The sequence below is a fragment of the Hydra vulgaris genome, chromosome 10 (genome assembly GCF_038396675.1).
Source record: "Hydra vulgaris chromosome 10, alternate assembly HydraT2T_AEP".
NCBI classification, from domain to species: Eukaryota; Metazoa; Cnidaria; class Hydrozoa; order Anthoathecata; family Hydridae; genus Hydra; species Hydra vulgaris.
The window spans coordinates 33,572,501-33,590,000 of NC_088929.1; the positions used below are offsets into that span (position 1 = coordinate 33,572,501).

Sequence of the window (17,500 nt, forward strand, 5' to 3'; positions counted from 1 at the left end):
GTTTTTTATGACTTATACTCTTAATTTAATAACAACTTACCTTCTATGAGGGTTAAAAAATAATCCAAGAACAAAGATACAAGCTGGTAGAAGCAAGAATGAACATGCCATTGTAGCCAATACTACAACAAAACTTAATTTTGTCTCAATAGAATAAAATAAAAAATTGATTAATTTATTAACCTTATATACACTGCCAGTTAAAAGTTTCCAGACACTTGAATCTATATGTAAACCTATTTGAAATTTGCAAAGAAACTTGATTAGAGCTTTTTATTTTATACCTGATGTAACTCCATTTTAATGAATCAGAAACTATAAACTATTTATCATAAATTCTGACATAAATATGTAAAAAGCAAATAAATACAACAAAAAATGTTATTTTTTGCTTATCTTACATTTTTGTGGTTTGAAGTATTTAAAGCCAGGTTGAAATAAGGTAGTAAATGATTTATGAATTTGATGTAAGTAATTTGGTGAATCCTATTACTAATATTCTTTGTTTGTTGCACATAATCTCTGCTTTAAAGGAATTTTACTTCACATGAAAAATTGAAAAAATGATTAAAATGCTTTTTATGTAAAACTAAATGAGTCATTTTAGAAAAAATATGCCCTTAACTAATTCGATTGTTACACACTCGACATGTGCTTATCAAGGTGCTCCCAGAAGTCTTTATGGTCTTATCACAGAGAACTACAGAAAAAAAATTAACTAGGAGGTTAAAATTTCTTCACAACTGCTTTCTTACCAATGTAGCTTATTGGACTAAAGCCAGTGTCAAACCTCGAACTTCTTGGTTTTGAGCCAGAACCACTGCGTCAGGCTACTGCCCTGACCTATAATTGGTGTTATAGAACTTAAACTTCCCACCCATTAACAACCCCTCAAATTCCTAAAAGAAAATTAATTTAAGGAAATGCTTAAACTATATGGACATTACAACAGTGAAAATCAAAAATCAAGATTAAATAAACAACCTGCCATTAGCAAAGCAAACACCATTTGAAGTGAGTCAAACAAGAAAAACATAAAAAGAAGAGAGGCTGATGCAGCCAAAGGGAAACAAATTGCTTCAGATGACTCAATTGTGTGTGAACCTAAATATCAAATAGTTAATCATTTTAATAAATAATAATTTTATTTGGTAAATTATTTTTTTGTTTTTAAATAAATTTTTAATAAATAAAAACATATAAATTGATAATTAAAAAAATATATACGATGAAAATCCTACTTAAAAAAAGTAGATTGCTATTTATAAGACTACAAAACTCTATGTAAAATCATGAAATTAATTACTCTTGAAGACAGACGGAAAAAAGGCGATCTTATTCAACAATATAAGATTCTCAACAACTTAAATCTGATTGATTGGCACATTAAGCCTTGCAGTATAGCACCCAGAGCTCAACATCGTGTAGTCAATGACTGAAATGCCTTGCCAGATAATGTCATCAAGGCAACATCAATTGATAAATTTAAACAACTACTGGACAGTGTTCAGTCATTGTAGTTACTACAGCTCATCATTTACCATAAATGCCACATAAAAGTGGCCAACATACGAGTTGGGTATACCCCGAATACTCACCTGATGATGAGTCTAACAAGGCTGTGGCTTTGTGTAACTTTTATATATATATATATATATATATATATATATATATATATATATATATATATATATATATATATATATATATATATATATATATATATATATATATATATATATGTATGTATGTATATATTAAAACTCAATTGATCTTCGGCATTAAACTCAGATTATCTCCAACAATTTTCTGAAAGTCTTATTGCATAAAAAAATTAAGGTCTGAAACTGATAACTAAAAAAAGAATAGATTAGATCAGGTAAGACTATTCTGGCAATGGTGAAAGCAACTCATCTAGTAAAAGAAAAACTCTGATATAAATTTTTTACTTAAACATGGGCATAGGTAGAAGAAGCTCATAATCTTTAATAGATAATCCAAGTCCTGTTCTGTAAAATAGACTAATGTTCAATAAGAACATTCAGTTGCAAAATTAAATATATGATTTATAAATAAATATTTAAGTTGCTTTTAACTTTGTTAATTTCAGCAAGAAAATGATATTAAAGAAACCCTTTTAGTTCCACATTTGCCACACAATTGCAGAAATAAAACTTTTATTTCTGCAATTGTGTGGCAAATGTGGAACTAAAAGGGTTTCTTTAATATCATTTTCTTGCTGAAATTAACAAAGTTAAAAGCAACTTAAATATAAAATTATTGAACATTTTTATTCAATTAAGATTTTTCAAGTTTTGAAAATACTTTTTTATAAATGGTTATACTTATTTAAAAACAATTCTCTTATGACTTTATTTATTCATAATTAAAGAAAAATTTTATTTATCATATCTAATTTCTGCTCTGAACAAGATATTAAATTGGCTTTCTGAACTTTGTTGCTGGACAGTTAAGGCTCCTATAGGTCATGTAGAAAGAAAGTCAAAAGTTTAATTAAAATTGTTATAAACTTAGATACAAAATTCTTTATTACAAAATTATGATGTAGAAAATTAGTGTTATAGTAAAATGAAGTTAAAAGAAATCATGCCCTGTTATAAAATAATAATAAAAAGATTTTTACTACCCTTCTTAAAAATTTATATCGTTTATTCAGGTTCCACAACAATCATTATTATTATCTGTAACACCCATAATTATCTGTAACATCCATAACTAGAGTATCCTCACTATTTTTATGTGAAAAACTAAAGAAGTTAAAGATTATGTTACAGGTAGATGAAAATACACATTGGTATATTTAGCACTTTGTGCAGACATTTAACTGTATGTAAGAAAAATCTCTTTGTGGTATAGGAAAATAATATATGGTCATTAAGTCACTGTCTAAACATTTTATTTTTTTCTGAACACATTGGCTCACTTTGGGATTTATATTATACATATATATAATCAAGGTTTCAAAAAAATAGCTAATTTGGTAATTTTGGAAAATCACTTCAAAGTTTTTGACTATTTGTCTCTTCTTAAAAAAATTATAACCCTTTTTTTGTGTGCAAGATTCTTTTTTATTTGAGAGTGTTCACAAAGAGTCTTTTTTGTTTGAGAGTGTTCTTTTTTATTTGAAAGAGTTCGGATTTTGATTTAATTTAGGTTAGTTTAATAGAAGTTAGAATTTTTATCTCACGTTTTTGCGCCCTGGGTATGGTTTATCTCATTTTAAGTATTTATTACTGCAATACAAATTTTATTTTTCTCATATTGTTAGAAACACTTTAAAGAAATGTTTGTTATTTTAAATATATTTTTGTAACACAAAAGATATAAAATTACTTTTAAGAAAATATGCAATGATCGCATTTCTCTTGGTTTCCATTCTGCTCTAGCTTTTAACCAGGGGCGTGGTGGCTCTAAAAAGCCCATGTGGGATTTTTATTAAAAGGCCTATATATGCGGGATTTTACCATATATGCTTGATTTAAAAGCCTATATGAAAAAATATATATATATATATGTATGTATATATATATATATATATATATATATATATATATATATATATATATATATATATATATATATATATATTTTAAATTTTATATAATTTTTTTTCTAAAATAAATATGGAAAATCTTGAAAAATAAAAAATTCTTTTTATTTTATGAGAAAATTCTTTTTAGTTTATACTTTTGTTTAATTCGGTGTTTTAACTTTTTTTAACATTTTCGCAATAACTCATAACAGCTAAAATGCTGCTTTAAAAATGGTGCTGTTATTGACATAGTTTAAACATAAAAGTTTTTATAATGTAGTTTCATTTAGCATTTCATCATCCTTTTTTTAATCTGTCTGAGGACAAGATATTACGGAGTGATTTCTTTATTTACATACAATAATATAAACTGTATAAAAATAAAAAACTTTATTTATTATTAAAGAAGTTTATATCTGTTTCGAAACATTACAAAAATGCAAAACATGAGTTTGATCCTTATTTATATAAAACTTAATTTAAAATTTAACACCAAAACATTTTTCTTAAATGAATTAAAACACAATACAATTACTATATAGTAATTGTATTGCGTTTTAATTTATTTAAGAAAAATATTTTGTGGATAAATTAAGTTAAATTAAGTCCAACAATAATAATAGCTATTATTTTCGTTGGGTCTGCGGACTTTCTTAAATTTATTTTGTCAACACTACGATCGTTAAAAACCGTTTATGGGTTCATTATTTTTCTCATGAAAAAAATATCATAATACGCCTCAAAACATCTACTTTGTTTTCAGAGCAATATTATTATTATGCTAATATAATTGCGCTCAAAGTTGAAGACTTTAAATCAAGTGATTAATAAAAATTTAATTTGTGCTAACATAAATATTTTAAATGATTGTGGAATTTCTTTAAAATGTAGAAAAATTAAAATTTGCCAAAAGGCCCATATTTAGATGAAAAAGTAAAAAGCCCATGCGGGAATCCCGCTTAGCCTCTGGGGCCACCACGCCTCTGCTTTTAACCAGCATGCAACTATGCCTCTTCACCCTTCCATAAACTTTTTTAAGGCTTCAAATGAAAGTTTTACAGTTCTTTCAACCGATTGTGAGTTGTTTGACAGACCAATGAGAGAAATTTTTCTAGCAGTTTCAATAGTTTGCTGAAACTTACATGAGGTAATAAAAAATGAAGTAGGACGCTCAAATTGTAATAAAGCAACATCAACATCAACAAACTCTAAACTTCAACTTTGAAGTTCAAGGGTATAACTAAACATCTTCTTTCCTTAAATGTAGCTTTTTCAAATCATCTGAAACACATTCTTTCCAAGTTTTTCTGCTTCTACCTCTAGCTTTTTCTTCTGAAACTTCCAACTCTCTACATGCTGATTGCCAGTCGTCTGCATCTTTACACGCCCAAATATATCCATCTAATCATCAATTTTTCTGTTCTTTCCAAAAGCTGGACATCATCAACATTCATTGCCCATGTTTCACTGCCATACATCATAACACTCTGGACATATTTGATGTAGAACTTTCCTTTAATTATTAATAAAGCACCTCTTACTGTTAAAAGTAGAGATAATTCTTGATACTTGGCCCAAGCAGACTTTACCCTTGCCCTAGATGCTTCTTCTGCTCCACCAGCTGATCCAATTGTATCTCCAAGATAACAAAATTTACTAACACTCTCTATCTTTTCTCCACATTTTATTTCAATCTTTTTTAACTTTCTCTATACTCACCAAAGTGTATTTTCTACACTCAATACTAATTCTTTCTCTGTTTCGGTAATCTCTGAGTAATTTCTTTTGCTAACTATTTGCTCCTCAAACTCTTCACTTAATTAAAAAAAGTAAATAACTATTTATATGTTTAACTTTTTAAAAAATTTTTAATTTATATGGTATATTATAAGGTACGCGGATTAGGCAAATACGGGGTCAGGGGCCCGGGCTAGTGGGGAACCCAAGCTAGTGAGTGGCTCCAAAAAGGGCCGATCATGTTATGCAACTTCTGTTTGATAATACTTGTATTACATTTTTAAAAATGAAATTTATAAGTTAAACAGAAAACAACTTAGAGCCTTCACTTAAGACCTACAGACTCTTAGGCTTAGGGCCTTAGACGCTAAGGGCCTTCACTTGTCACAATTAACCACTGATTGCATAAATAACATAATTAAATGTAATTAATAAAAATATATATCTAATTAAAAACATGAGTTTGTAATTTAATACAAAACAGATGTATGTTTAATAAAATTTTATCAAGATAACTAGTAAGCTAATTTATTTAATAAAAACTAATTAATTTACATATTAACTTGGTAAATAGTTTTTTAATCACTGCAGCGCTTGTATTTTTTTGTAAATTTAATAACTGTTTATCTTCTGAAAAGTGTAGTTTTGTTCTAAAACGTTAGGAGAATTTAGTTTTAAATTTGCCCGTTTTTCTTTTATGTTTCTCAAAAAGATTACAGTTCTTTTTTGCTTTTTTTTTGTAGCAAATAATTTCTATATATAGAATACATAAATCCCATGCTGAGCCAAAAGCTATATGATACATGACAGTGGCTTAATGGTCATGACTAATTAACTTTTGAATCTTTATCCCAAAAAAATACTTCTAAGAACATACCGCTAGGACACAAAACCCAGTAAAACGCAATTAAAGTCATACATTTTTCTCAGATAATTATTCATGTTTATATTTCTAGTTTAAGATATTCATGTTCATGTTTAAGATAAATATTCATGTTCATATTTCTAGTTTAAGATTTTAATATTATTATACTAGATCAAGATATTTGTTTTTAAGTCAAACTATCAAGCTCATTCCACTAAAAATACTTCCAAGATCAATACTATAATTAATAAATACAAGGACACTAAAAAAAACAGCTGTAAAAATTTGACATGAAAGGAAATGGTTATAATTCATTTTTAATTTAATTAGTTAATGTCCATTAAAAACAATCTTTAAACAAATAACTCTATTAATAGTTAATATGTTAAAGTGCTTTCCAGGGGCCCTAGAAAAGGGCTCTAGATCTAGGGCCCTATTTTGTCACTTATACTATGTACAAATGATAAAATATTGCTACCAAGTATTGAACTCTCTTTACAGACTTCATTTTCTTTATTTCTTTCTTTTTCCAAGTTACGTTCATTTTCTAAGGATATTCCTCTAGGAAAAAAATAATTATACAAAATAAAAAAACTACTGCATTAACAAATATTAATTTTAAAAAAGAAGAAAAAAAATTCTAACCTAAAGCTGCCATATATAATGAGTACAAGAGATATAAGAAATGTCAGTAAGTGAGAAGAATCCAAAATAGCAACTAAACTAAAAAACAATAGAATTTAAAATAGCAACTAGATTATAACATTTTTTTTTTAGAATTCAGCCAACTAGTTTGCCATTGAGATCTTAAAAATTTATTTTTTTAGAGTCATTAACAAAAAAATAAAATAATTTAAAAACAAGAAAATATTATAACTTGCAAATTAAATGAAAATGAAAAAATTATTTGAAAATGGTTAGCATAGCAAAAACTAATTTACAAATTTATCTAAAATGAATAAAGTAATGAGAAAATAAAAACAACTCAAAATAAAAATATTAAGTTAGAATTATTAAAATTAATGGAAACTCATTTAAACTTACCATTACTTAAAATAAAACTTTTAATTTAAAAAAAGATTAAAGTAACTCCGTAAAAATTAAACATCAAACTTAAAAAACAAATTAAAAAAAAAAACTAACAGCATTAAAATTGGTTTTTTATTCAATAACTTTATCTACATTTTCACTTCTTTATGACAGCCTTACATAATATTTATAAAAGTAAAAATCTCTTTTTAATATCAAAAACAGACGCTTCTATGAATCTACAATGCTGAAGCAAAACTAAATTCAAATCTTACTAATGATATTGTGTATCTGAGACTTCATTCCCATTCAAACCCATTTTTTATATATCTATACTAAAAAAAAAAAAAAAGACATTTCAGAAGCATAAAAGTCATTAAAGTGATATTTGATATTCAAGTGTATTTACATTATTTGATTTCAAAAAAGTTTTAGATTAAAAGTTTAATCATTAAACAAACCTTAAAAATGTGAGAAAAAATTGACAGTAAACTTTAAAAATTTAACTTATTTAGTATAATCACCATGACACTTTAATTAAATACATAAGTTTTAAAAATTTTTAAAATTTACCTGTTTTTTTAAAACTCAAATTAAAAGTAACCAGCAAATTTTTAAATAAATTTTTATTTGATTTTTGTATGTATGTATGTATGTATGTATGTATGTATGTATGTATGTATGCAACCCTCGGAATCAGGAAAAATGAGGTCGGCAATAATTTGCTGACCTAAATCTTTTAGAGGTCGGCAAAAAAAAATTTGATACAAAGGTCTTACCATAAAACATAGAAACGAGGTCACCAATTTTTTGCTGACCTCAAACACTCTAAGGTCGGCAGTTAGGTTGACATTGCCGAATGCCATCCCTAAATCCTAGGGTTGGTATGTATGTATGAATGTATGTGTGTATGTATGTGTGCATGTATGTATGTATGTATGTATGTATGTATGTATGTATGTATGTATGTATGTATGTATGTATGTATGTATGAATGTATGTATGTATCACAATTTTAGTTTTAATTTAATCATATATAAAAATTAATCAAGATTAAACATAATCAAAAATAATTTCTTATATAATAATATCAAGACAAACAAAACAAAATTTAGAGAATTTTTCAAATGTATAAAAAATGCTATATACTTTAACATAGTTAAAATTTATAACAAACTGTAAAGTGGATACTTTAAAATTCAAATTCCATTTCTGTGTCTTCTGGTTCCTGTTTAATTACAATAAATAAATTTAATTTTTCATTATCTTGCTCCTTGTGTGATGGAAGCTTTGAACTTTTTTTAATTTTATTTCTTAGATCAGTTATATTATTTGGGTTAAGTCTGTTTCTATTATCTAGTTTCTGTGAAGTCCTCATTTCAAATTTTTTATCCTTATTTCTTATATTATCTTCTTCATAATCCTCATTTGAGTCAAAACGCGATTGCACATCATCATCACTGTCATTGCCCGCTATATCGCCTCTTTTTCGACGCGAAAAATTAATGTCAAGTCTTGCGTCTTTTTCAGCATAGTTATTTCTATTTCCCAAGCGCTCATAAATATGCTTTTTTTGGTGACCAATTGATGATTTTTGTGAAGAGTTTTCAGAAATTGGTTGACCTAAAACAAATCTTCAAATATCATTTTATGATTAATTTTAGGATATTACCAAAGTTATATCAAAGATTATCTCATAACTAAAATCCATATTTAAATAAATAAAAACAAAGTAAATAAGTAATAATTAAATAATTACAATATAAATATTACTATTTCTATTCAAAAAAAAAAAAAAAATTAATAAGAGTGTAACAAACTTATTTACCTAACCGATCTTTTACCGAGTTTAATTTTTTTCCACTCCTACTTTCTATTTCAACTAAGTCAGCAACCATAGATGAATTTGTGTTACTCGAATCCTCCTTACTATGGCAATTAAGGCGTTTTACAACTGGTTCGATATAATCTGTTTCAATTTTTTCCACAATACCTTTAAAGAATATAGGATTCAGAAAACTAATGCAACATAAAGGATTCCCAAGTTGAACAAAAGTATTTATTAAATTATTAAAAACATTAAAAAGAAAATAATTTTGATTTATATTACACCAAACTGTAATGAAATTATACATATAAAAAAATACGTATTCAATGAAAAGTATGTCATGACCAAAAGTTTATTTACTCAATTATCTAAAATATAGAAGATAGTAAATAGATAGTAAATAAATCATAAAAAAACTTTTTATCTACCAAAAATAGTGTTAATTTTGATGGTTATTTGGTGTTAATTATGTTGTTGTTAGTTATGAAGACTTTTCATTAAAGTTATAAAAATAAGTTGTTTTTTTATAGTTGATAATCCTTTTCAGAAACAAAGAATACTTTATATAAAAACTATAAATGAATTTAATAATCAATTACTAAATTTATAACTTTTAATGAACTCAGTAACGATAACATTTTTAATACATTAAAAATTTTGTTTATTTTAATTTACCTTCTTGTTTTAGGTCAGCTAAATCAATTATCTTGACATCAGGAGTATTATCTTTAAATCTTTGTTCTGCAAGTGCCTTCATACTTTCTAATTTTCTTTTTCTAAAATTATTTTTTTTTCACTTTAACAATCTTTTAAAAATATATATATGAGGTGATGCTTTACAAAACTTACTTATACGCATGATTCAATGCATATAAAGTGTTAGAACTATTTAAAACTTTGGAATCTTTTTAAAAACGTATGAGTGTGCATCAAAATCACTAAATCTAACAATAAATTGAAAACTATTAAAATACTCTTTAGATCACTCTCCAAAAAAAAAGAGCGGTAAAACAACTATTTTAATTTTGTGTTTTTGAATATTATGTTATTTTGAAAGATTTCATAGAACTTAATTAAAAAAACTTTGTACATCCAATAATGTTTTATAAGTAAACAAGATTTATTAGTAAATAGAAAAAATGAGAAACAAACCTTGACTTTGACAAAATTCCAAGACCTTAAATACGTAAAACAAAAAATTAAAGAAAAAAAGAAAAAAACTTTGACAAAACATTTAAATATTAAAAAAAAAATCAAATAGTACAATCCAAACAAAAGGGACACACCAACTAAAATAAAGTTTATACAAAATTGTGTTTAAACACTAATGTAATATGCATCATTTTAAAATATTTTTATTTTATTTTGTGTGGACGGACTGGAAGATTAATTTGTGCTGAAAAAAAAAAAAAAAAAGATTATTTTGTGTGGAAGGAATAGAATATTGTTTTGTGTGGAAGGATGGAAATATTAGTTTGCGCGGAATGACTGGAATACTTTTTCTGTGGAAAGGCTAGAATATTATTTTCTGGGGAAAGACTGGAATATTACTTTCTAAAAAAGGACTGGAAGATAATTTTGTGTGGAAGGAGTGAAATATTAATTTGTGTGGAAGAGCTGGAGTATTATTTTGTGTGGAACAACTGGATGATTATTTTGGGTCGAATAACTGGAATATCATTTTGTATGGAAGGACTGGAATATTGTTTTGTGTGGAAGGACTGGAATATTGTTTTGTGTGGAAGGACTGAAATATTATTTTGTGTGGAAGGACTGGAATATTACTTGGTGTGAAAAGACTGGAATATTATTTTATATGGAAGGAATGGAATATTATTTGGTACTGTATATTATTATTGTTAAAAAATATTTTATGGGAAAAAAATAAATAAAATTCATTTAAAATAAGTATTTTATTAAAAATATTAACAAAAAAGGATTTTCGAAAATTATGTTATTATATTACATATACATATATATATATATATATATATATATATATATATATATATATATATATATATATATATATATATATATATATATATATATATTTATATATATATATATTTATATATATATATATTTATATATACACATATATATTTATATATACACATATATATTTGTATATATATACAAATATATATGTGTATATATATTTGTATATATAGAAAAATGAGATTGGCAATAATTTTCCGACCTTAATCTGTGTGAGATCGGCATCAGATTGGCAGAAAAAAATATGAAGTAAAGGTTTGACTATAAAACATAAACTAGATCAGCAATTTTTTGCCAACAATTAAACACTTCTAGGTCGGCATAGACGAATGCCCACCCTGATTCCAAGGGCTAAATATATATATGTATTTATATATATATATATATATATATATATATATATATATATATATATATATATATATATATATATATATATATATATATATATATATATATATATATATATATATATATATATATATATTAATGTGATTCAGAATAAATGTCAATTTTTTGGTCAAAGTTGCTGATTTGAGTGACATTGAGGGAGGGTCTAATATAAACCAACTTGGCTGAATTTAAAAAAAAGAGCCTAGACTATATATATTTTGCATTTAAAATCATAAGTATTTTTGTTTTGGTTTCCTTACCGAGCCTTTTTTGTTTAAATTATCCATAAATTCACAAAATTGGTGAGTTTATTGTGATACTAAGAAAGCATTTGGAGTATACAAATATATTTTTTCTAATATAACAGGACCATTGACCCGGCCTTCTAAGTGAAGGGGGGGGGGGCATTTTTCAATATTATATATATAAAAAAAGGATGATAGGGGAGGGGAAGGGATGATGGGGAGGGGGATGGATGGGCGGAGAGAAAGGAACGCCCTCCTTCCCTCTCCTTTCCTGTAATAAAAATATTTTTTGGTTTATAATATTATAAATTTCTTGTTACTTCAATTGTGATGTATTTGTCTTAACACTCCCCTCACCCTTATCTACCCCCGGGTCCCTAATTTTTTTACTAACTAAAAAATTGATTCAAGTTTTTACCCCATTTCGGTGAAGATTTTACTCGGTGATATGTATATATATATACATATTCATATATATATATATATATATATATATATATATATACACACACACACACACACACACACACACACACACACACACACACACACACACACACACACACACACACACACACACACACACACATCAACTAATGTATGCAATAACTTGATTACATACATGATACTTTTTATACTTTATTTTTTAAGAATTTAGCCATTACCTGACTTTTTTGAAAAACTGTTTCTGCCGTATTTTAAGTAGTATTCACTTCGCTCTGCTGCTCGAGGGAGTTTCTTGTCCCCTAGCAAACAAATTTTAAAACTTTATATTCAAAATAACTTTTATTTTTACATATCTAAATGCAAATGAAAATTCATATAATTATTTAATTTTTGTATACTAAATACTTTTTTTCTTAAAGAGGTAAAAATTTTACTCCAACTATTTCTATATGCAAGTTAATTCTGGTTTCACTGAAAATATGTTCAGGGTTTGCACAGAAAAATAAAATTAAAATTGCATGATTTTTGAGGAACATTTTCTTATTTTTCTTATTTTTCCAGGAATCTGCATTTAAAATTCTAAGATTTTTGTCATTTAAACTTGTCATTTGAAATAAAAGCATTTGAAAGATATCAAACAATAATACCATTTGAAACTTCAAAATAAAATTTAAAAAAAATAATAAACATAAAAGACTTTCTAAAAAATATTACAAAAATCAAAACATAAAATAATTTCGTTTAATAAAAAAAGTTTAATAAAAAACTTAGTTAAGTTTATTATTAAACAATATTTTATGCATTAGGTTGAGTTAGATAAGCATTTGAATATTCACAAAACTTTTAAAAGCTTTTAAATTATTTTTTTAAACTGATTTTGCCAGAGTATATATATTATATAAGTTTATTAAAGTTAATGTTTTACTAATACCAATAATTGAATATTCTTATTAAGTTATTTTTATTTAATTGGAAAAAAAGTCTTATCTTATAAAGTTGTTTTTATTTGTTGATAAATTTAACAAACCCAATTAAAAAAAAGTTTTGTATCATTATTTTGTATCAATAAATAACAGTTACAGCAGAAAAAAGTCATTTAGCATATTATTTATTCTTAATACGTACATACTTTACTAATACATGAAAAACTGCTTTGAAGAAAGAAAAATTGATTAAATGCATCAAGAATCTTTAAAACAGCTAATATTCTAGTAACTGAATGAATAGAAAATTAATTGAAAATAAGTCTTTATTATTTGTCGTGTATTTTCAAAGTATTATAATATAAATGAAAATAGAGTGGAAAAATTGAAAATTTCTAATCAATTTTCCATTCTCAAAACAAAGATATATAATCAAATAAAATAAAAAAAACATCGGCAGACCATCATATTTTAAAACTTCATCATTTCACAATATAAATCACTTCATATTTTAAAACATTACTCAGGAAAGATAAGGAAGCAAATCATTGTAAATCATTTTTTCTTTTTAACCAAAATCAGTCATAATGTTTTTTGCAGTTAAATAGTATGTTAAGCAATTTTTTACAAGTTTTGTTAAGTCAAGTAAGCAGGAAAAAAGCGGACATATGAAGCAAACTTTATTGTTCGTACGGTTTATAAGTAATACGTTCATGAGAGATGTAATGGTATACAAGGTGCTCTCAAAAAAATTGGTTTTGAGTTTATAAAAGATACTTTTAGTAAACACAGGGAAGTTCCACATGAGATTTCCATAGAAACTCATTAAAGAACTATTTTTAATTTCAAAATAAATGTCAATAAAGTACTGAACTTATTTTTAAAATTTACTTTATGAAATTATCAAAATTGTTCTTACACATAAATAATCCAAATAAATTATCAGATAACAATATTTGATATAACATAGAAAACTTTTGACTTAAAAAAAGTAGTTAAAAAAGAGATATACAAGCAATATGTTAAACGGTTGTCAATAGGTATTGTATAAATATCATCTAGTTATTTTCCTCGAGCATCGGTTCTTTAGGACCCTCTCTCACGTTTTCCTCGAACATCAGTTCTTTAGACTGCTCTCATGGCTTTATGCTTTCCTGACTCACATGACAACATACATTTTTTCCAGGCTTTTGTCAATCGCTTTCTTGATCTTTAAATTTTTTCATTGTTTTCTGTTAATTACCAACTTTAATAGTGGTAGCCTGTTGGGAGTAAACTATTTTTTAATAATTAAACATAATAGTTGCTTGCTATTAAATTATAATATCAGTTTTGTTTTGCTTGTTATGACACTTATATCAGCCTTGTTTAGGATTTTGTAAAAAAAATAAGCAATAGCTAATCTAAATTAAAATATCAAGTTCTATGTGTCAGATTTTTTTGTCTTAAAATCAGATTTAAAGTTCTATTTACCTGCTTTAAAAATTTGACTAAGTGATTCGTCAATTGAAATGGTTATGGAAAATGATTATGGAAATAGATATTCTTTGAAACAGATTTTTAGAGTAGAATCTTGGGAAGTTACTAAATGAATATAATTTTACAAACTGACTGATAAAACAAAAATAGGAAAAAAGAATCATAGTTTTTTAATTATTAATGATTTATTATTAAGAAACATGATTATTGATGGGTTAAAGTTGTTATAATATATCATATTATAATATAATAAGGAACTTAATATCAGTGCTCATTCGAGTGTGTTTGACACGGTACTCTTCGCAGCCGTTGCAACTGAGGAAGTAGCGAGCAAGAGTCCCAGCACTTTTTTTTATAAGATATTGCGTCAACACTTTTTAAGATTTGGTCTGTAGCACTTATTTCCATTTTATAAAGTCTTTTATTTATTATATACTTTTAAAATTTTCGCTAAATAAAATGCCTATGTAGCTGAGTGGATAGCATGCAGGGCAACTAGCGTTTTTTTTTGTATTTAGTCTTTTTTGATTTTTCTAAAATAAAACGCTTTTGAAGAAAGAAGTTTGTTTTGTTTTGCATTTTAAATAACAAAAATTTAAAAAAAAGCAAGCTAATGATTTAAAGTTGCCACACGGCGACCTTAAATTTTTTAAAACAGTAAGGGGGTTTAATAAATATGTTTTTATTTACAACAATTAAAAATTCTATTTTTATATTTAAAATAAACTATTTTTTTAATTTTATAATTTTTAAAAATAATAAAAAGTTAAAAATACCTAGTATTAAGGTAATAAGGAAATTTAAAGTTTTACAGCTATTTTACCATGTCCCCGTTGAACATTCAAAAGCGAGTGCGCAACAATGACAGAATTTAGATAACCTTTTAAATAGTATTATACTCCATATAATATTGGAAGATTTAACTCGGACGCTTTTAACTGATAATTTTAACACGAAGGATTTTAGGTGAGTTTTTTGTATTTTCCATTTAACTTTTAAAAATATATCAGCAAAAGGTAAATTGATATACTTTGTTATATATTTTTTGTTTTGTTATTATGTATAAATAAATTGATTTCCAGTTAATACATGTGGTGTATTTTTTCCTTTTTTTAATTCGATTAACTTTTTTAGATTAATCAGATGTTATATTTATTCAATAGACATGCAATCGAAAACTATTGAAAATTGTTATGCTTTGTTAATTTGGTAATAAATGTGTATATAAAAATATATTTTATTTTACAAAAATATTAGGTATTTTTTTGAAACCACAATCCATAATGATTTATACTTTATCTATGTGAACAAAAATCTATGCAAAGATCTAAAATGTAAACTTCAATTTAAGTAAATTATTAAAAATTATTTCAAATTTTACAGATTTACTTTTACTTAAAAATTTCATTGCGGCAATATCTCCTTAATTTTGATATATGTTTTATAAATGTTTTATATATGTTTGATATATATTTTATAAAGTTTAATAAGTCTTTTGTTTTTTTGTTAAAAGATGATATAGCATGCCAAAGTCGTTAAAGTGCTTCGCATCAGTTCAAATCCTTTCGCTTACACACTTAATTTTTTTTAATTTTGGCAATTTTCTAGAATACAAAATAAAACATTTTTAAAGGCCTATAGAAATATGCATAACAATATATAAAGATAACATACAAAACAGAGTGAGTTTCTCAAAAAGGTTTTTTAAAATCTCTAAAACATTAAAAAGCTGTAAAAAATTTCTAAAATCATGAAAACACTGTTGAAAATTTGTTGCACATAGGTCATGATAGAGATACTTATGTTATTAATGTGGTTAAGTAATTAGTTAGGTCTGCACCTTTAACACACATTAAAGAGTCAATGTTTTTTCTTATAGAAAATAGATTTTACACGCAAACTTTAATTTTCTTCAAATTTAATGGGGCAAGAGTCCTAATAAGCTGCAAATGGTCTGAAAAAAAAAATTAACAGAAACTTATTAAAGAAAAAAATAATAGTCTGTCCCTGTTTTTTTTTTGTTTTCTTTTTTTGTGTTTGTTTTTTTATAGAAGTTTACAATAAGTAATAAAGTATTGAACATCAATTGTTAACTGAAAACAAAAATTTTTATATTTTGCTCTTTTTTAAAATTTATTTAAATAAATGAAGTTATTAAAGTGGTCGGTGTGGAATAGACTTACTATGACCAGTATTATACAGATCATGAAAGTCCATTAATTTTATCATATTTTTTGAAACTTTTTATACTGATGATAATTAATTAATGCATTTCAAGCAGGTATTCTAAATAACATTTAGACAAGTACTAATATCTAATTCAATGATAAATAGCAATTCGCGCAATGTATACCGAAACTTTTAAAGTTTTTAAAAGTTAACTATAATGAAATTTTTTTTTTTTAATTTTCAAAAAGGAAACAATAAGTATAGTTTTTCTATATGTATATAGTTAATTTTCTACCACTTACTAAAAACTATTGAAGTGAGGAATAAGTATAGAAAAGGTGTGGAATAGATTTATTAAGACCCATATTTTACGAGTCAGGACAGCTAGTTAACATTATTTTCATTATTTATTCATTATTATATTACCATGTTTCTTAAAAGCACATTTAAACAGCTTCTTAGAAAAGTCCAATTTCCTAGACTTATTTGCAGTATTACAATAAAACATATTAATTAAGATAATTAATATAGTTAAAATAGATGTTATATATAATACATAATTTAAAAAATATGTTAATATAATAATAAATAGCTTTTTAATAATAAATCATAAATAATTAAAAAAAAAAGATTAAAAAACTATGATTCTTTTTTCCATTTTTGTTTTATCAAAATATTTAAAAACTCAGAGCCATTTTTTTCATCAACTTCAGCTCTATGAAGGACTTTATCTATAGTAGAGCTGAAGTTAGAAGTAACCCGAGTTATCAACTGTGTTCTATACTTTATATATTTAAATGATTTATCTAAACATGTAAAAAAGAAAATAGT

At 25.2% G+C, this 17,500-nt stretch overlaps 2 protein-coding genes across 2 annotated transcripts in view; both read right to left on the bottom strand.

The window, feature by feature from the left end:
* Positions 1-7,567, bottom strand: part of LOC101239919 (signal peptide peptidase-like 3) — a 24,694-nt gene extending 17,127 nt beyond the window's left edge. Inside the window, exons 1-5 of the mRNA XM_065807867.1 lie at positions 7,460-7,567; positions 6,801-6,878; positions 6,634-6,716; positions 985-1,104; positions 41-122 (exon numbers count right to left, since the gene is read on the bottom strand). Of these exons, the coding sequence (XP_065663939.1) occupies positions 41-122; positions 985-1,104; positions 6,634-6,716; positions 6,801-6,878; positions 7,460-7,503 (407 nt within the window). The 5' untranslated portion in view covers positions 7,504-7,567. The remainder of the gene's footprint in view (positions 1-40; positions 123-984; positions 1,105-6,633; positions 6,717-6,800; positions 6,879-7,459) is intronic.
* A 718-nt stretch (positions 7,568-8,285) lies between these two features.
* LOC100197920 (nuclear cap-binding protein subunit 3) overlaps positions 8,286-17,500 on the bottom strand; it is a 34,819-nt gene continuing 25,604 nt past the window's right edge. The window contains exons 7-11 of the mRNA XM_065807868.1: positions 12,317-12,397; positions 10,165-10,189; positions 9,688-9,788; positions 9,013-9,177; positions 8,286-8,807 (exon numbers count right to left, since the gene is read on the bottom strand). Coding sequence (XP_065663940.1) covers positions 8,377-8,807; positions 9,013-9,177; positions 9,688-9,788; positions 10,165-10,189; positions 12,317-12,397 — 803 coding nt within the window. The 3' untranslated portion in view covers positions 8,286-8,376. The remainder of the gene's footprint in view (positions 8,808-9,012; positions 9,178-9,687; positions 9,789-10,164; positions 10,190-12,316; positions 12,398-17,500) is intronic.